The following is a 20,910-nucleotide window of genomic DNA, read 5'->3' as shown; positions in this document are numbered from 1 at the left end:
ATTACTGTAGCGATAGGTTATAATTGTTTGTATTTGATCGTTGAAGGTAGGTTTTCGATGGACTCAGGCTGAACATCGCTATGTTTCTTATCTTCTTCCAATAAGGTACGTCCTGACAACGCGAACTTCATTTGACCGTTCTTTCGATTTTAACGCTTCCTCCCACTAACTCGCCTGCCTAACGCTCTTATCTCTATAGCAGGCTTCAACATTCGTTGGCCAATCAAAATTCTACTCATCCCAGACATATTGCCTCCTTTGGATTTCCTCCAATAACCGTCTCTCCTCGCCTGACATGCCTAGTGCTTCTTCGTTTATTTTTCACATCATCGGCAATTATCATTCCTCCCGCATGCACAGCCATGTAATGACAGTAACCCTTTGAGTAACTAACGCCTAAACATCTGCAAATTTAATTTAAGCGGAGAGTTTCACAAGTATTTTCACTTCAGCATCCAACCCTTCCCTTGCCTCTCTCACAATTTCCTCCACAGTTATGTACATTGAAAAGCAAGAATGATGATGGGAATCCTTGTACCACTCCCCTGCTGAGTACTACTCATCTAGACTCTCCATTCGCTAACTACACATTCCATCAGAAATTGCTGTTAGTTAGTTCTCAAACTGCCTTCCTTTCTTTGGAATGGGTATCAATACTGACCGACAAGAGTACGGACCGATTGCATGGCCAATAGTGTCGATGGAATTTTCTTTCATGCATCGAATAGTTTCTTCACCTTCATGTATAGCGCTCCATTTCCTGCATGTCTCCGTAAACTCTTCATATATGTATGCGTTGGAAGAATTACTTTGGTTTCCTTTTAATTCACGAAGAGAACAGGCAAGTCTTAGACTTCTAGAAAATTACAGGACACAAGGTTTCTTGCGACGTCGAGGAAATCATTATTACACCTAATTACATGGGTAGCTTCTTTCACCGGGTTAAAGTAAGAGATGAGAATATAAGAGAGAAATAGAAAACGTCACTGACAAATTAAGTACCCGTTCCTCCCTCGGATCAAACGCAAGCAGAACAAAATCGACCTTAAAAGCCCGAAAAAAATTAAATTAACTTGGATATTAGAATTTGATGAATTGGTCAAGCATAACATTTAATTGCTGATGTTCCTAAGTATGCATGCCCTGTCTAGGTATGTAGGCAAGCACATAAAATTAAGTGAACCTATTAATTAATAATTATTCTTATATATGTGGCATGATACCCTAACACCCCAAGCCACCCGCCTTTGCGGGGCATTGTGTAGGGATAGATTTAGATGCAAATTCGTTCTTATTCTTATTACTGCTCATAGATAGGCTATCAATAATAATCGTATGTTTTATTATCTTTTGAGGCCTGAGCTTTCGATTGCATGAAAAGTGTGATACACGATCATATGGTTTGTGCGTCTAAGTTCCAGTGATCTCTTAATTAATAATAACTTGCGAAATACCCATTGTGTTTTTACATTAAAATTGTACTTTACAATAATACTGATTAATGCATTACATATATTTCCGAAAAATGATGCATATGCTATTATCAAATTGATGAAGTATTTAGAGAACCGATTCACCATTGCTAAGGAATCTTTAATTGTTTGGGGAAAGGGTCATCACTGGTACGATATAAGGTCAGAATTACATTTTAATACAATATATCAAAGGTTTTTGGCCTGAAAAACGTATCCTTTGCCTATTTTCAATTTAATATTACACCATGGTTCTTTCGCAAGCCATTACTATTCAAGTGATCGCTGAAACTTAAACGCATAAATAATAGGGACGATGAATCAGTTTTATTTAGATGTACGAAACTTCGATGAAAAGAGAATGTGTACACATATCCCTAGATGCTCACGTAGTCAAAGCCGAACCAGCATTGTGTGGTGCAGCGTCGATTCCAGTCCGCTTTTCTCTCGGTGCTCCGTCTCTTCCCCGATGCGTGACCCCGGGGTTGGGGTGCTGGGGTGGGTGGCTGAGCCATGACATCACTCTCTCAGTGACATTCATTCCCCCGCCGCGACCCCCTCTCCCTCCTGGGACCCAAGTTTCGGAGTGGAACCGAGACCAGAGGGTCACTTCAGTCCCACCGCCCAATCCGTCGGGGGTCAAGTGCGGGGTCGTCGCCCGCCACGCCCCGCGCCGCCCTCCCTCTGCTGCACCCCCACCACCAGGCCACTTGATGCGCGCAGCCGGCCTTCCACCTTCTCGCCCTCCCCCCCACCCCCCATCGAAGCTCTTTTAGCCGCGACCCCCCGATGGCCGCCAGCAATCGGTTCTGCCGACTAGGCAGATCGGGCGAAACTTATCATTTTCCATTTGTCTTACCCATTTATCAAAATAAAAAATGAGAACTGTTTAAGCAGTTGTCGCATTACGTAATCCATTTCATAATTAAATTCGATTTTTTATCCTACCCACGGAGATAAGGTGCGCGAGGCAAACAATTATGTGTGTACTGACAGGGTACTGAGGGCACATGTACTTTTAGTCCGTTTGAACGACATGGACTACTATTTCTTTCAAAAGTCTGTTACCAGTCACCAGTCGGACGATACTAAGCTAGAGCATTTCCTGCCCGGTTAAAGAGGCTTTGTGCGACTTAGCTCGAGGTCTGAACACTGCCTTCTTCCGAATATTCCTTCCGCAGCGACTTTTTTTAAAAAAAAAAGCAGTTTGAATACAAATCAGGCCGAAATTTCCATTCATATAACGAAAAATTCCTATTGCTTTGAAAACATTGGATGGAATTCGAACGACTTTAAATCACCCTCTTATTTCAGTCAGTCTTCTTAGTCGATGCTGCTTCATGTAGTTGTAACCGGTAGACAGGCATGTTAGCCACAAAACGGGTACTTTCTTCCTCCTTTAATACGCTTTCGCAAATTTTGCGCAACGATACGGCAACCTCTATCAAGAAAATAACAGCACCAAAGTCTCGCCAATTGTAAGATGTTTTTGCTACGTTGAAACGCACGCACTTGGCGTTTTTCCAAGGAGAAATGGAAACGTGTGTTTGTGGTAAGCTCTACCTTAAATTTAAAGACAACCAGAGATGCAGAATATATGTGCACTCAAAATATCCTTAAAGTCATGCATGAGTTCGTGATAAAGAAGTATATCAATAATAAAACGTGAAATACCATGAGCTTAATAAAGGGAGCGTCACAAATGTTTTCGCTAATCTGCAGATACGAGTACTTGTAAGACTATGATACAGGATAGGGAACGCGTTGTACTGTTATCTTCATTAAATTGTGGAAAGTACAAAGACGGTGACTATTAATTTAAAAGTTAGGCTGCTATGAGTTGTTCTCGTTCTGGGTGCGACGAAACCGGAGTAGAAAGTCAGCTATTCCCAGAGAGGTGAGGGGATACGCGCACTTGCAATGAGTTTCTGCTCACGCAATCTACTACGAAGCTTTCAAGCTTTTTAAGCTAACTTTCAATCAATACAAACCTTTTTAAATGGTGTTCCTATGTAATTACTTTCTCTGAGTCTTCTCCAACCTTTATTTATTATTTCACTAGTCATGGAAATGGGATTTAACTAATTTGTGATTATAAAGTGAAAACGTTCAACTGTTAATTAAACGGACAATTCAAATATGAAGCTTGCTGAGGAGTCATTACGAGTATATACTGCCTGCATTAATTCATATCAGAGTCAAAATGACAATGGCATAGCACGATAATACGTGTATGATTAATGCAAGGCACTCTACTCAATGCGATAGACCTCTTGGAAGATACTCGCCGCCTGCCGACTTCCACGCATCACTCAAATCTCCCCGTGTTTGTCCTACACTACATTCCTTCGTCATTTCCTCGTGACTTCCGCCTGCCATTCATGCGCGAAGCTATTCACCGGTGACTTAATCACGAAATTTCCAGTTTGGATCCTCGGTGTATTCGTAATTTTCCCTACCTCGAGCATTAGGCAAAATAATAATAATTCTGGTGCTTTGTAATAAATGCATGCATTCCCTTATTGGGACTATTTTGTGATTATTTCGATAGAATGAATGAAATCCATTGAGATTGTCGGGGATGCCACCGAGGTACTCGCCACTAGTCATTTATTATTAATCTACATCTATATAATACCCCGCAAGCCTCCGCAAGGGCGTGTGGCGGGGGGTGTTAGGTCACCATGCGTAAATAGGAACAATACCTCATGCAAAATCAACAACATGAAAAAGTACACCCACAGCAGCGCACGCACTCATGCAAAAATCCCTTCATCCAACACTCATGGAGACACATATACCAGGGGGGCCAACCTACGGCTCGCGAGCCACATGCGACTCTTTGAAGGATTATTTGTGGCTCTCGATGACTGTATCCGAGTTCTCTTTTCATTTTTGTGTTATTATATTTAAAAAATTACTATCGTTCCGTATGTGTTTATAAATGTCTTTTAAATTACTGACTACAAATATGAAAGACTAAGTGCAAAGTTGTAACAAATTTCATTTCCGTCCAAGTTAAGAATGTTATGACTCATCGAAAACTGCGCAAACGAACAAAAATCAACCGATTCCACACCGATTTTGAATTTGTAAACTTTCATAACAACGAGCAGTTGGCATTGCGCTCTGGAGGAAATAATTTGTACCACTCTATCTACGGATAAAATTTTTAATCTGGAATTTTTGGCAAGTTAACTATAATTTGGTTCGTAGTGTGTGACACGTGTTGTTATTTTTTTAATAACACAAAACTTGTATTTTCAAAATTTCTTCATTTATTTCCAGTTCTTCTAAAAATATGATGACAGAGAACGAAAATAAAAAAAAGAAAATACGAGCAAGAAAATAAAAGTTTTTATAATGAGTGGGAGGAGAATTTCTTTTTTATTGACAAGAACGGAAAAGCATTATGTGTTATTTGTTATTCTACGGTCAAAAATTATAAAGCTAGCAATTTACGCCGACATTATGAAACCAATCATCCTCAGTTTTCTAATCAGCATCCTCCAAATTCCAAATTAAGATCAGATAAACTTGCTTCTTTAAAATCAAATTTAATTAAACAACAGTCAATTTTGGCGACCTTTGGCTAATAATGTAGCTGAAACCAGTTTTGTTATTGCCTGGAATATTGCTCGTGCAAAACGCCCATATGGAGAGGGAAAGTTTATTTTTTAAAACTTGGAAGGTGTACTAAAAGTTTTAGATCCAAATAATGCAGCATTGCACAAAGTTGTTTCGCAAATTCCCATCTCGAGACACATAACCGAACGACGCATAACAGAAATTAATACATCTCTTGAATACAATTTCAAAAATGATTAGAATAACTGTATTGCATTCAAATTCAAAAATTTCCTTGAAGAATTAAAGCACGAAAAATTTCCAAATGGCATTAATTCTCAGAAACTGCGGGAGATGCCGCAACAGTAACTTTTAACGGAATCATCCGCTAATGTGCAGTTAAATGCAACAATTTCAGGGTGTAAAAATCATTCGCCTTGACCGGGATTCGAACCTGGTTCCCTCAATGTTCGCTCGAGTGAATTTCAGAGTTTAACAGGACGTCTCGATAGCTTAACTGGCTAAAGCACTCGACCGGACATTGAAGGATCCGGGTTCGAATCCCGGTCAAAGCGAATGATTTTTACACTCTGAAATTGTTGCATTGACATTAATTTCTTTTGCATTGTTAAATGGTTATCTAGCTGCAACGTATTAAATCGATTTGTAGATTTGTTTGATCCGATAACTGCATTTCTAAAAGAAAAGGAAATAACCAATTCAGAATTAGACGATGACAGGTGGTTACAAGACTTAATGTTTTTGACGGATGGCATGGAACATTTGCAAACACTGAATTTACAATTGCAGGGGAAAGATAAAATAATATCTGACCTCTCACAGTGTATGTATAGTTTTCAAACTAAATTACTGCTTTTTCAAAAGGACATTAAAAATTAAACATTTTGTCATTTTCCTCGAATTAAAAAAAATTGCTCCAATATTAAACCAGAAAACTCAACGAGTATATAAAAAGCTAGAAGGTATGTTGACGGGATTCCAAAATAGATTTCAAGACTTGAAATATGTTAATTCGTCTCTTGATTTTTTTCTGAATCCATTTGAAATTAGCATAATTCATGGTGATTTTTCCATTTCCAATATAATTATGACCCAAAAAACATCTGGAGAATTAAAATGAATAGAGATGCAAGAAGATAAAGCCCTACAATCAAAATATAAGTCGGCGCCGATTACTGAATTTTGGAAATTTGTACCAGAATCAAAGTATCCTGAATGAAAAAAGGCTGCCTGTTGAATTATTTCAATATTCGGAACAACACACTTATGTGAATCATTTTATTCCACTTTAAAATTCGTGAAATCCAAACACCTTTCAGTATTAACTAACTACCATCTGAAAGAATCAATAAGAATTGCTGTCACCAATTATTCACCAAATGTTAAAGAATTAGTAAGAGAAGTAAAATAAATGTTTTTCATTATTAATATTTAAATTCAATACGCGTAATTTGTACTTTTATTTATGTTTTCAATGAATATAATTTCAGTAAACAATTTTTTTAATACCTTTTTTGCATTCATGCATATTTAAAAATACGTATTTAATTGCGGCTCGCAAAAAATTTCAAATTTTGAAAAACGGCTCGGACTATCAAGGAGCTTGGCTACCCCTGCCATAAACCAATAAACAAATGCACCTCAGGATGCAGCACGAAATCCATCCAACAACGCGCCAGCCAGAATATAACAAGCAAGACGGCGAAACTCCACCAACACAGGAACATACGTACAACACAAAACGCTCTCCTCCCAAAGGAGGCTGCAAAAGTTAGGGAATGCGACCCAACGTTGCAGGTAGCGGGTGGGTATTATTGCTACCGTTCACCCATTCGTTCTTTCGCGTCTCGTTTTATCTTTCCGGTGCCTCCGGGAAGACTAATCGCGATATTCATGGGAGCATAATTCACAAGATGCAGCACTAGCCTCCTGGGTGGCTCTCGATACGGAAATGTACGCTCAGGGCGTGAAATTGTGGACGGAAGGAGGCTGCCACAAACATCCTCGGACTGGGACTGGGTTGATGGCTTTCAATTGAAAGTACTTTGCGCCTGCGACGGATAGGGCGGCCGGTATTGCACGGTAACTTGTATCATATTGGGTCAAAGTCTCGGCGTTATGCAAGTGCGCACAAGTTAGGTGCATGTTTATGCGTCGTAGTACTTGTACGCAACTCCTTTCGAGGATTGCAATTGTGGTTTTTGGATTATTGCCCCTTGTTAATTCCCTTAGTATATCAAATGGCAACTGGAATTACTTGAACTCTCCCTCGCATCCATAACTCATTCATTTAATCAGGAATGTCATTCTCATTTTACAGGATGCTTGGGAAATGGTCGTTTAATAACCACTTAGAAAATCCGAGAGATGACGCTCGTATAATGAGAAAAGTTTTGCTTTCGGTAAACCTCGTTTCTCAATTGACTGCTGTTAAATTTTCAGCTACATCCACCACATAGTTTCATTTTAATAGCCAATTGAAAAAACACAACTATTGTTTAATTAGAAAAATGAAAAAAGCGTTAAGGAATTTCACTGCGGTTTACCTGAAATTTTACTAACTGACTTAAGTAAGATAAACTCCGTATGGATGAAAAAATAAAAGCGTCTTTCATTGATTTCACTGTTTAATGCGCCTAAAATGTTTGGGAAAAGCTGGTTTTGAAATTTAAGGCTTCGGCATTGATATTGCTCATCCTCGAAAGCAGGAAAGAATTGTGTCAACTGCTTTTGAATGTAGCGTGTGAAATAAAAAAAATCGGATGTGGCCATCACATTACTTTTGTCATATGGTTTTCCTTTTTATGACCATTATATAAGGACATTGCGAGTTGAGTTAACTTATTACTCACGTTCATTGAATGTTTTTATGAAAGTTACGTGCCTCTGATGAGATGTAATGAAGAAATAGTCTCCAACTCGTCTCTTACCACAGCTTACTCTTATGAACATAGTATTCCAGAAATCTCTTCTCTTCTTCCGGGATGAATTGGATTCGGTATTTGTCCTTTTCAAGGAGAATCATCCGGAGGCAACGAAGGAGTTCCCATGGAGACTACATGAATGCAAAAGGGCCAGCGAAACATTAAACATCCGAATATGAACGGTTTTGGGGATCGGAATGGTGCTGTGGCTAACGCACTGGCTTCCCACCAAGATGGTCCGGGTCCTGGAGCCAGCAGATATTTGTCAGTGGTATCCTGGTCCGTACTTGAGGTGCTTTGTGGAGAGCACTATGAGTGAGTACGCCTCCCGTCGGATGGGACGTTGAACTGCGGACCCTTTGGCGCCTTTCGTTAAGAGTACACTAATACCGACGCCGGGCTTCTCTCCACCCTTCTTTTCCTATCCATCTCTAATGGTGCAAATGACCTTAGCTGTCGGTCGCCTTCCCCAAAATTACTACTATGAAAGGTTTTATTAACGTTTTGTGTGAGAGAAATGGTGACGAGAATAAAAAAATGAATCTGAATCTGGATAGTGGTTCCTATTACACACCTGAAACAGAACTCTTGCATTTTTTACTGACAAAATTGAAATATTGCTTCATTGCAATTATGTGTAAGTTTTAATTTGAAGTAGTTGTCAAATATCTCGAGGTTTTTTTAAATGCTCTTTTTATTTTATTGGGACAGCGACACCGTCTCAAGCTGTAATACGTCGAAGCTCTCATCATCGGTGGGTGTTAGGACTCATGATAGGGTCGAGGGATAAATAACTGAGTCGGTTTCCCATTGCCTTCCTCAAGTGTTTTTCCACTAGAATATAGCTCACTTAATACTGGGGTCCAACTGCGGGCTAGATTCACATCAAGGCAGGGTTCAGCTCCTTTCCCTGTGCCGCTAATGTGGTTTTCCTGGCACCCAAAAGAAATCATGCAGTTTGGGTGAAGCCGAGAGTGCTCAGAGGCGTGCCAGGTAATCCCACCTGGGCCCTCCAGTCTGTACCAGAGGGCCGCCACGTCCCTAGATTACTTCAATTTTTGAAATAAATTTTTCATGTTTAGAGTACATGTTAACAATACCATGGAAATTTTTCAGCAAGGAAAGAAACACAAGGTAAGGGCAGAGGGGGATTGGCATAGTAATTTTCGGGGAGTGAGTAATCGCTGGTACTTTTCAATTTACATAATGGGGATATGTGAAGGGTGGCATGGGAAGGGCTGAAGCTGAAAATGAAAATGGTCGGAGGCAAGATTAATTCACTCAGGTTGCAGATGATAAAGCAATAGTGAGCCAGAGAGCTAATGGATTGCAGTAACTATTGATTGCCTTACTTGTGCAATGAGATAATTCTTGGATGAACATTAATAACTAGAAACAGAAGTAATGAGATAATTGAGAGTAAATATTTAAGTGAGAGGGAATAAACTAGAAGAGAAAGAGCCTGCTCTATTTTATTCCAAAAAAATTAGAATTTATTAGAAGAATACTGGATAAATGTGATGAAAAGGTCAAAGAGAAATGTTATCTTTCGCCAGATAGGCCTCATTTAGAATATGCTGAGAGTATATGGAATCCTCACGAAGTTTGATTAATTGCCAAATTAGATCGCGTTCAGCGTAGAGGAGCTAGATTTGTAAGGCGTTGTTATGATAATCTAAGTAGCGTATCCAAAATGTTAGAGGAGCTAGGCTGGGAATCACTCTCGGTGCGAAATTTAAATTACAGGTTAAATTAACGAAGGTTGAATTATTCAATCTCTTGCATAATTTGGAAGGACGTCTCTTTAGAACTGATGTTGAAAATGTTTTATTACCCTCATCGTACTACGGTAGGAGAGATCATGTCAATAAAATCAGAGACTGTGTAGAATAGATAGATTTAAGATGTCGTTTTTTCCACGATCGATAAGGGATCATAATAGCATTGTCCGACCACGGTAGGGTCATGTTCGGGTAAAAAGGAGTCTGGTGGGTGTTTGCACTGTCCGGTGGCTTAAATCTGCACCTTTTTTAGAAGTCAGTATTTTAGCGGGACATTGATATAATATAGGAGACATTGGATGGAGAATATCATTGGCGAAAAAAGCGTAAGCAAAGGGAAGAGACAGATGACAGATATGCTACGTACGGATGCAAAGAAAATATTATTGAAGACTAATAGTGAGCGTAGTGCCGTGTTAGTCTCAAACCTGGTTTTGGAGGCGAGAGAGTGACCGTCGATTGGAGGCTGATGAGATGTGGCTATGGAATGAAATGAGGAAAGTAAGTTGCTCAGGGAGGAAGGCAAAGGCTGAAGTTTTAAATATAACGGGAGAAGGGAGGAGGTTGCTGGGTCAAATCCGGAAAAATCAGAGAAGGTTGAATGGGGGAAATATTGCAAGGCCGAATGGAACGCTGGGGACTGTGATAGAACGGAGAAGAGCGGATGATCGGGGTAGAGGGAGGAAGGGCTCTCTAGACATGCATTGAAGGCAGGTGGTGGTTTCGAAGATTTGAAGAATGAAATAAGGATACGCAAACCAGAGGTAGTTCACAAGATAAGAAGAACACAATACTCGTCAGAGATCGTCCAAAACTTAACCTTTAGTGAGCAGTTTACCGTGAGTACTCCATTCCCCGTCCCGATATTCTTACTGATTTCGCCAAGGCATCTTATTTTTCAAAAGAATGAAATGTAAGGTAAATTTTGGATTTCAAAGGAGGGCCATACGCTGTTGCTCCACTTTGAACATCAAGGCAAATCAATCTCCGTCCAACTCCGCGTTAGCGCAGGCCGAGCGTTGAAAAAGCTGCCGTCTCTTCTGGCGGGCGTGCTTTCTTTGCCGTCTCGGGTGCGCAACCACTGTGCCTCGCGCTACATCCATCATCTAGGGCACAGGACATAATGATTGCAATTATAAAATACGCGAATCTTAATTACTCGGTTGATTTAATTAGAAGTTGACTTGATTTTATTAGTTGTCTAATCACGGAAACCCTTAATCGTGATGGAACGGTTTTTATCCACTGATGCCTCTGCTTTTCATTCAAATTAAAGGACTGACTGGTCCCAGCACCTCTCAATCACCTAGTCAATGATTTTTTCCCAGTTGAGAGCTCTAGGATTTCGGCGGACGACCTCGGCTTTCCATTCTGGACTCCCGTCTCTCCAATATCCCTCCAACAACGTCTGGTAGGATTCATCCGCATTTATTGAAATCCCACAGTGCCTATAGTCCTCTCGATCCATGTTATCAGGAGACGAAGCGTGACGGCATCTGCGCACGCATTGATTCCCATGTCGTCGCATTCCAGTCCTTTCCATTTCTATCCGTCGCAGGACAGAATCTAGCGCAATAGCGCAAATAGCCACCAAAAAAGAGCATCCATCCTTGACTTACCAAGTATCTGATCTTAAAAGGGAAAGTGATATAATTTACCAGTATAATTAAACTCCTCTTCAAGGCTGTCCGGTGTTAAGAGAGTATCCCGAAGTAAGAGGTTCGAATCTGCGATGTTTTTACTCTGAAAGACTCTGTACTGTATCGGCAATAGACTTGTCCAATAGAGGCATCAAATCATTTTTAAAATCGTGTCATAATTTTTTTGTTGAAATTGAAAAGAGTTAATGCGATACTCAATAAGTAGGAGAAATAAGACAAACGTTAAAGTTGGGGTACATTAACTAGAGCTTTTCAGTTATTTAGAATGGTTTTTGAAGGAAGGTGGGCGGAGTCGCGGGAACATGAGCAGAAAAATTCCATGCACCTTGATGAAGGCGAAAAGAAAATAATAATGAAATACTAATATGGAAGGTAATCTTGTATGGCTCGGAAACTTGAGTTTGAGGCAAAATGGCTAATGTAGATTGAAGGTTTTTGGGATGTCGGTGTGGAGAAAAATAAAATAGACTGAAAAGAAAAAAATCGACTAAGGATACTCGGTGAAATTGCTTCTGTTCATATTTTGGATATTACTTACCCAACTCGTGATGGAGTCTCATCTGTCGATATAGCGTTTCCTTGTATCTTCGTTTATTGCTATCTTCCAGGACGTTTATATATTTTGAATTTTTGAAAGGCCAAATTATCCAAAAAAGTTGTCTTTAAATCCTTTTCAAATTGCAGGAGTGTTCCTGAGCGAATATTTATTTTTTCCAGTGCTTGATGTGGGGAGGAAAATCTTTGGAAATAATTTACCCAGCAGCATTTTAGCGACAAATAGTATTATTATCATTCTTTTCATCAACAATTGGTTTTCCTTTATCAGTACATATGGCTATATATATATATATATATATATATATATATATATATATATATATATATATAATTTAACAAAACAAGACAGCCAAACTGCAAATTTACGGTCAAACATCCCACTTCTCTCTTTGTAACTACCAACAGCAAAGGCGTAGCTATTACATAGCTATTACACATGAGGCATACATAATTGTATTTTTTAAGGATCATAGAGTAATAACATTCTTTAATCAGGGTAGGGTATTACTTTTTTTTCTTCTGCATGTCTTGCAGCCTTCGTGATGAAGGATGCGCTTCCCGGGCGCCAAGGCGTGGGTGGTTGGCTCTCCCATCGCCGTCTTCTTCCTCAGACTTCGGAGGTTCGGGAGCCATGGCCGCGAGCACGCGCCCTCGCCCCTTTCCGAGGAAACCAGGGGTCGGCGCGGTGGCGTGCCGCTACGCACACCCACGGGTGAGGACATGCCTACTCATCGTTAAGGGCATTGGCTAAATTGGTCTGCTGTCGTAAAAATGAATTTTGAATGAATGGGTTTATAACCTTTCTCGACGACATTCTACACAATGATTGAGCTAACGTATGCTTCTGAAATTGCTTGGATAAAGGAGTGAACGTACGCTCTGTTCCATGCTAAAAATAAATATAACTTCCCCTAAGCTTATTAACCGGCCGACCTATTCCCTATCGCGTTTTGTGCATGAAGGTGGCCGACTGAGGCTGATGCTCAACCAGTCGGCGAGACCTCAGTTTATGGAACACTATTATTATTATTAGTTTTCGCTGAAACGTTCCTAGAAAATTTTGTCAGTCATGAATATCTTAGAGTTTTGGATTTCAATCTTAATTTTAGACGTAATACCATTCTTTTTTAAAAAATATAACAGCCTCGAGTGTTGACATTTGGAGACCTGATTTTGTGTTTTCTAGAAATTTAATTTGGTTCTTAGAAATGTTCAACTCCTTTATTGATATTCTGTTGAAAATTCCGTCTTCTATAAAAGCCGTTTTTTTATATGATTACTAAAAAAGATAATCGGTTCTGCTCCGACATTTAAATTTGCCTCTTAGGGGCATCCCGCACGCACGCACGCACTCGCTCCTTATGTATCACTATCTCGAGTTGTGTATTTTTTTAACTTTGGATTTGACTCTTTTAATTTGCTCCTTAGAAGGAAAGGGGGTCGACAGAGACACTTATTACAGTAGTGAGGTAGAAACAGACAGACATACAAACGACAGAGTAGGTGCAATCGGTAAGGGGAAGGGAAGTGCATTTTGGGGTAGTTTTTAAAAATGTAGTTTTTTTGTCTCCCTAAATATCAATAGTAAGAGTGCCGACAGTCCTAGCTTCTGCTTGGCGAGATTCCCTTCGGCGAACAGACTGTGCAAGGGGCCGAATGTGCGCGCTGGCCATTCATTACTTCTCGTAACCCCCACTCTCTCTTAAAGTTCCTTGTGACGAAGGTTTTGCTCCCCTCTACGTCATCGACCACCTGCCCGGAAGCAGAGGCACAGAGACATCGAAACACGAACACAGTTTTCACAATATTTGTGTAACATACATATTTGACTGTAATAAAAAACAGACTATGATATTTCATCTTCTATGAAGCATAACGCACCAATTTTCTGGTGAAAAGTGTAAAGGACCTCGTGAGGGTTAATTATCCCTCGGAGCTGTTCCGTTTGAAATGAAGCGCTCAAGGGGCGGCGGCGGCGGCCCTGAGTGCGTCCATCACCTCTCCGGATGTTTCTCTTCGTCGTCGTCCCTCTCAAGAAAATTAAATTGTCGCTAGTTTCGATTACTTGAAGTGGAAGTTCTCTTACGTTGTCTCCACGGAAACGGAACTAAGGATGCCTTACGCGATACTCTTTTAACATTTTTCAAACTATTATCGCTCACTCTCGGGGACTCTGGGCTCTCTATGAATGACCCTACGGTATTTTCAACTCAAATTCTGTTGTGCTTAAACCCACAGAGAACGTTTCACTAACTGACATTAGAATACAATCCTCTTCAGAGTATTTCTGCGACGGAGGCTATACGCCCCGCGCATTTTATTAGCATATCGAGTCCACTAATTTAAATGGCGTAATAGGAGGATGGCTGCTTGTGCGTTTTTGAAATTCTGCAGGCCTTCACAGTTCACAGTGGATAAATAACCTGATTGGTTCGTATTTCGCGTGTAATTTAATATCCCAAACTGTGATGTAAAGAAACATAAAAAAGTTTTCATGTATTTTAATCAGCGTTTTAGTGCTCTTGAAATGGTATCGGAACGCCGGACGATTAATATTTTGAAGCGGGGGCGTGGGTAGCGATGCGATACTCTGGTCCCTTGGAGATTTATTAAAAAAAAGAGACGGCGCGGATTCGGTAATTGCGTCATTCTCTCACGTGCGTGCCCGAATGGAACGCAGTCTGGCTGTTATTCCACGTGCTCGGTATATCTTTCGCAACAAAATTATCAATGCTTACCGACACAAAACAGATATTGAAATGATATAAATTCTGCATACGAAACTCCTTCGATCGCATCGCTTCACTAAGTGAAGAATCTGCGCAGTTACGGACAGTTTTTGAGGAAAATCCTGATCACCGAAAGCCTTTTATTTTGTCGGAACTATTAACACGCATAAATGTCGTTGAGTGCAAGTGCGCTTTGATTTCATGCCCCCCCTTTCCCATAGCCTACAAAACGCTTCACAAGTTCATTTTGATGCGATTTTTTAAAAAATATCAAACTTACATATATACATATTTTTTTTCCTGACACATCAGGTTAGTGGTATCAAAAACCTCTTTTGGGAGGTGTCAGCTTTTCGGGCAAAGGACTATCAGTTAACACGCAACCCCATCCGAGATATTTTCGTTAAAGATATCTTCTAATCTCTCCACTCCAACCGCCATCACACACCCACACAGCCCGAAGTCAAACCGGGTAGTTTGATGCTTCCTTCCTTCAGTTGAAGTTTGACCTTCTGGAGAAACACGAAATAAATACGAATGAAGGTCAGTGCGGGTGAGGGTCACTGCTCTTCTGGATGTGGACTAGTTTCATCATTTTCCTTGCAGTGCCCTACCTCTTTCACTTTCTCCCTTAAACCGTCCATCTGGATTTGGTTTGTATTCAAGATGCCATTGCCCCTGGCACGGGCCCCGTTGCACCGAAAGGCACCCGTCCCCCCGTCCCCCCGTTCGTCCCCCACTCACGCCCACCCCTTATCACGCGAAAATGGACTCGTTCGTGCGGGGGTGGCGTTACCCCCCCCCCCCGCCTAGGGAAGCCCACGGAACTCCTCGGTCCAAGTCGAGCAACATGATGCCCGCCGCGCCATTATCGACGCGCGGCCCTCGTCTTGATCCCGTTGCTAAGGGGTGTGACGAGAATGTCCTAGCTTTTCCTCAAGGTTCAGTTTTTACCTCCTTCGTCGTTTTGCTTGGGGGATGTTTTGCTATCGGACGCAAACACCTCGAGTCCCCGCCGGGCTCCCCACTTCTTTTTCCCATAAATACCCGCAGCCCCTCTCCCCTTCCCCGCCCTACCAGAAGAGCACAGTCGACGCAAGTCCCCTGACATCATCCTTATCCCTGGAGCACTGATCATTCCTCTCTCCTGAATAAATACGTACATGCATACATACATATGTGTGTGCGTGTGTATGCATATACACGCGTGTCTGTTTGTCACACCCCCTTTCCCTCTCATGATATCCCTCCCTCCCTCCCTCCCGCGATCCTCACCCCCGAGGGCCCCCCTCAGCCCCCTCTCACGCCTCCTTGTCCTTGCCGCCCGCCGCCCCCTCCTCCTTGACCCTCTTCTCTTCCTTCTCGTAGCCCTCGATAAGGGTGCGGATGATGAACTTGATAGTCGTCTGGTAGATGGCGTCCACGTTGTCCGTGTAGCGGTCGCCCAGGGTCACCTTCACCGCTTCCAGGAACGGCTTCTCGATCCGCTGGAGTGCCGCGGAGTCATGGAAAGAGGAGAAAGGTCATGGAAAGTCTCATTAGTTACATTGAAACGATTCGGGTCGGTGTTTTAAAAAAAGTTTAGGATCGTATGCCATACATATATCATGGAAAACTCATTGAATTGTTTTTGAAGCTCTCGTTTTTAACTCGAGCTCATTTTAATGCAGACAATTTTAGAATAATATATCGCCAATGCCAAACAGTACCAGAGAGAAATGATGGTTAACAATTGTGATTTCCACTATGGTGTTTCCCCAATTGTTAAGTATCATTTCTCTCCAATATGGGAAGTTTCCACAAAGCTAAGCCTGAAACTATACGGTTCAAACATTACTAATAGTTTGAGAAGGCGGCAGGTTATGAAACAGAACCAAGAGATTTAAGAGACTATTTATTCGCGAAACTGTGTTACCAGACTGGATACCATGCATTACGTGGATGTCTTGCCCTTGGGGGAGAAATCCTCCCTAAAGACGGATGAGTTGGACTGCGGGAATCGGCATAGGATGTGGAAAGTAATGAGAACTGCCACATGAAAGATCCCTCGGGATTCCCAAGATAGCGGTGGTCTCAATTAGACGAGAAGGAACTAACATGGAGTCTTCGTATATGAAATATTCCGGAAGTAAAATAGCCTCTCATTCAGATTTCCGATTCAAAATAATCCTTGGAAACTTCAGCAGTACCTACCAGCCAACACAACATATGATATGGTATATTTTAAAGGTAATCAATCGTTTAAGTTAGGAATTGGATGGACAGAAACTAGCCACGTCTACATTTTCTGAGCCTATAAACCTAGCTAGGCACGGGATGATTACGTAGGTCAGTTAGGTTTGCAAAGTCATGATGATGATCAAGAGTCAATGAGTCGGACTGCCAAGAAAGTCCATTCTTTTTTAGTGCTTTACAGGAACAATGCGGGCGGCATGGGATGGGTATTAAGTGCCCGAGAACAAAAACTCTGAGATTCTCGATAAAAAGCATATAAACATTAAAGTAGGAGGGAATAAACTGGTCCAGATGGATCAGTTCATTTACGAGGGCAGTATTTTAGAGGAAAAATAACACTAGTGGGGAAATTAGGAAAATAATTGACTTAGCGAAAGAGGCATTTGCATGAAAAAGAGGATGTATGACTGTTACACTGAGCGAAAATTTGGCGAAAAGATTAGTAAAGACTTGAATACGGAGAGCAGGACTTTGTGAAACCTGGTCTTTGAGACGAGAGGATTTGCGTTGATTGGGAGCTGACGTATGAGGCGTGGTTGGAGAATAGAGGAAATGAGTTGGCCAGAGATAAGACGGAGGAAGAAGAGTGGAAGTCATTGGGGGTAATCAGTAAAAGGCAGAGAAATTAGATGGAGGAATCAATGAAAAGTTGTTTTTTTATGTTGAAGGTCATGATAGAAACAAAATAAAGATGGGTAAGCGGGGTTGAGGAAGGAAGGGAATTGTTTTCCCATGCAGCGTGAATACAGGCAGAATTTACGATGAAATGAAAAAAGGAGTCATCTTGGGCAACCAAGAGAAACTTCTCGGGAATCGTAGAAGTAAATAGTTGCTAGGGACCTAGTCCGCAACCTCCCTTAAATGGAAAAGTTAATATAATTTAAATATAACTGCTAGTTCGATAGTGGGGCATTTCGATGGTCGGAAGTCGTTGATGAATAACCAGGTTTCCGAAAGGGTAAATCTTGCGAGATACAACTTACGCTTTTTGTTCATGATATATTAGGTTCGGGAGAGAGCAATGTTTCAGCGGACGTGGTTTTTATAGATTTTAAAAATGCTTTAGACAAAGTACCTCATAGTAATAAACAACTTACAAAGCTGAAAGCCAATGATAAAAAAATTCTGGGCTGGATTAAAAACTTTGGGAATGGTCAGGTACAAAGAGAAGCCATAGATGGTGTCTGCTCTAATGTAGTAGAAGTCACTTCCGGTGTTCCGGTGCTATCGGACCTCTTTTATTCCTCATTTACGTTAAAAACATTGACTCCATGGTTATTAATAAGATAAGTTTATTTGCCGATGCAGTGGTTTACAGAGATACCAGTAATTCTGAGGATAAAACAGCTTTAGTAGTTGACCTAAATGCCATACAACGCTTGTGTGACACCTGTTATTCTCACTCACGACCTCTCTAGGGTGAAGCATATACATATAACGTCCACATAATACCCCGCAAGCCACCGCAAGGGCATGTGATGGGGAGTGTTGGTCACCATCCTTAAAATATAAAAAAAACCACATACAAAACTAGCAAATTCATGCAAATCCACACCCAGATATGTATATATCCTTGCAACTGCATTTTTAAGTACACGCATGCAAATACATATACTAGCAACTTACATTCACCTGCTAATATACCTTGTGTCTACCCAGAGTTTAATCTTGTCCTCCCTTGTAAATCGAAAGCCATTACTGTTTCTATAATAACTTTGATTTCTTACAATTATGATTCCTGATTTTCCGGGGAAAGAACGAACATTTGTATCTATCTGTGCTGGAGTCTATCTCCCTTATCCTATCTTTGTGGTCTAACCTATCTAATTAGTACGCGGCGTGGACATACTTAGAAAGAGAACACAACGAAGATGAGAATAGCATAGGTGTTACGCCAAGTAAAGGGAAGGGGATTGTGGGGATAAATCCAAATAAATAAAAAAATGATGCACGACGTTTTGGATGTTGGAGTCTTTGATCGAGGAGAGAATGTCTGTCAGGCAGGTGAGAAAGGCCTCAATAGCCGCGAAGACCTAGATACAATTCAAGGCGGGTATCTTGGTGAAAAGTCCGACGCATGCAGTTTTGTAAGCATCGGAAGGGTGGATAAGAAGAATGTGCTCACCCAGAAATACTCCTTGTGGAATCCGGGTATGCGATAGTGGGTGGCGCCGACTTGCGCCAGGTACTCGAAAAAGAAGTCAAGGTTGTCGAGGCCCTTGATGCCCTCATCCAATGTGCTCATGACTTGCGTGGCGTGCTCCGCCAATTCCATGCTGCTTGTCTGCTGCTCCTTAGTCTTCAGCTCCTTGAACTTCTCGAACAGGCTCAGGAGCTCCTGATGCTCCTCGAAGAGCCTGTAACGGGAGAAAGAGATATCAGGGGAATTAGTTTGCGTGAGTTCATTATACCCTGAACACCATTTTCACTCCCGACGCCGTCCTGAAGAATTCAAATGCTTCATTTACAAATTGGACCAGATTTAGTTCCCTCAAATGACCAACGTTTCTGCCAGAGTTCACATTATTGGTGATGCATCTCCTCGAAGGCAATAAGACATAATACAGTTGAAGACATATTACAGTTAAAGACATATTACAAGCCCCAACTTATCATACCACGGTATATCAGATCACCAACGTAAAATCAGGGACGTAGTAAAACGGATACATTTAATTACTAGAACGGGTAGATTTGAAATGTTTTTCCTCGTACCATTAGAGATCAAAATACACATGACAGCAATCACGTAGGATATAATTATAATTGGCAGTTTATCTATTTTTTCCATATCCTGCATGTTATTTTTATATTTAATGGACCCATCTTTTTAACAGTTATACGGCATGATTTCCATATTCATGTACGTACACTGTTATTGAATATTGTTGCATCTAAGTACTTTCTTTCGTGTGATTAACATTTTTCGAGAGCATGGTCCAACTAATACGAGGGCGGTTTCATAAGTACCCGTGTTAAAAATGAAGAAACCATTTTTTCAAAAACATTTCTTTTTTTATTTTTCAACATAGTCCCCTTTTATAAAGATAAACTTCTCCCAACGTTCCGGCCATTTTTTTAACCCCTCCAAAAAATAGGATTTGTCGAACTCTCCAAAATACGCCTCTGTCTTGGCGATAACTTCCTCGTTTGAGCTAAATTTTTTTCCCACCAGCCATTTCTTCATGTTAGGCAATAAGAAAAGTCGCAGGGAGCCAGATCGGGTGAATACGGGGGGTGAAGCAGCAATTCCTAGCGTAGTTCAAAGTTCGAAGTTGACAGCCGGATCAGCTTATTGTCCACCGTGAGCATTGTGGCACCCATCGGGCCGACAATTTTTTCATCGCCAACTTATCATGTAAAATATTAATTGCCGTTCCGGTCGACACACCCATGGCTTCTGCTACTTCGCGCACTTTCGTGCGTCGATCAGCGAGAATCATGGCGTGGACTTTTTGAATGATTTCCTCGGTAACTACGTCTGCCGGGCGTCCTGGTCGCTCCTCATCAAAAACAGATGTTCGCCCACGTTTAAATTTGTTGAACCAATATCTAACTGTGGTCATAGACGGCGAAGTGTCCCCATAAACAGCATCCAACTTTGCTTTTATCTCCTCGCCTTTCTTCCCATCCAAAAACAAAAAGCGAATTACCGAACGATACTGCTCTTTTTCCATCTCAGCGAAAATCACGAAACACGTCTTACTCAAATGGCTGCCAATCCAAACTAACCTTTAAACCAGACTGAAATTTGTTTCACCGTCGTTTGATAGATGGCAGCACACGATGATAACATAATCTTCCCTCAGGAACGCCCTTTGTCATCAACCACGGGTACTTATTGAACCGCCCTCGTATTTGTGTAGAGGTGACATGAATAGGATTGTGCATGGTTAGTGCCCTTACACCCCCCACCATACGCCTTTGCGGTAGCTCGCGGGGTATTGTGTAGATGTACGTAG

General features: G+C 41.2%; 1 protein-coding gene across 1 annotated transcript in view; it reads right to left on the bottom strand.

Annotated features, from left to right (window-relative positions):
- Positions 1–16,014: 16,014 nt before the first annotated feature.
- LOC139687600 (neuroglobin-like) overlaps positions 16,015–20,910 on the bottom strand; it is a 141,424-nt gene continuing 136,528 nt past the window's right edge. The window contains exons 2-3 of the mRNA XM_071584820.1: positions 19,074–19,305; positions 16,015–16,200 (exon numbers count right to left, since the gene is read on the bottom strand). Of these exons, the coding sequence (XP_071440921.1) occupies positions 16,015–16,200; positions 19,074–19,305 (418 nt within the window). The remainder of the gene's footprint in view (positions 16,201–19,073; positions 19,306–20,910) is intronic.

The sequence above is a fragment of the Hetaerina americana genome, unplaced genomic scaffold, assembly GCF_022747635.1.
Source record: "Hetaerina americana unplaced genomic scaffold, ioHetAmer1.1.p SCAF_2, whole genome shotgun sequence".
In the NCBI taxonomy this organism is placed as follows: domain Eukaryota; kingdom Metazoa; phylum Arthropoda; class Insecta; order Odonata; family Calopterygidae; genus Hetaerina; species Hetaerina americana.
Note: the sequence above shows the minus strand (reverse complement) of the source record. Positions and strands in the feature narration are given on the sequence as shown.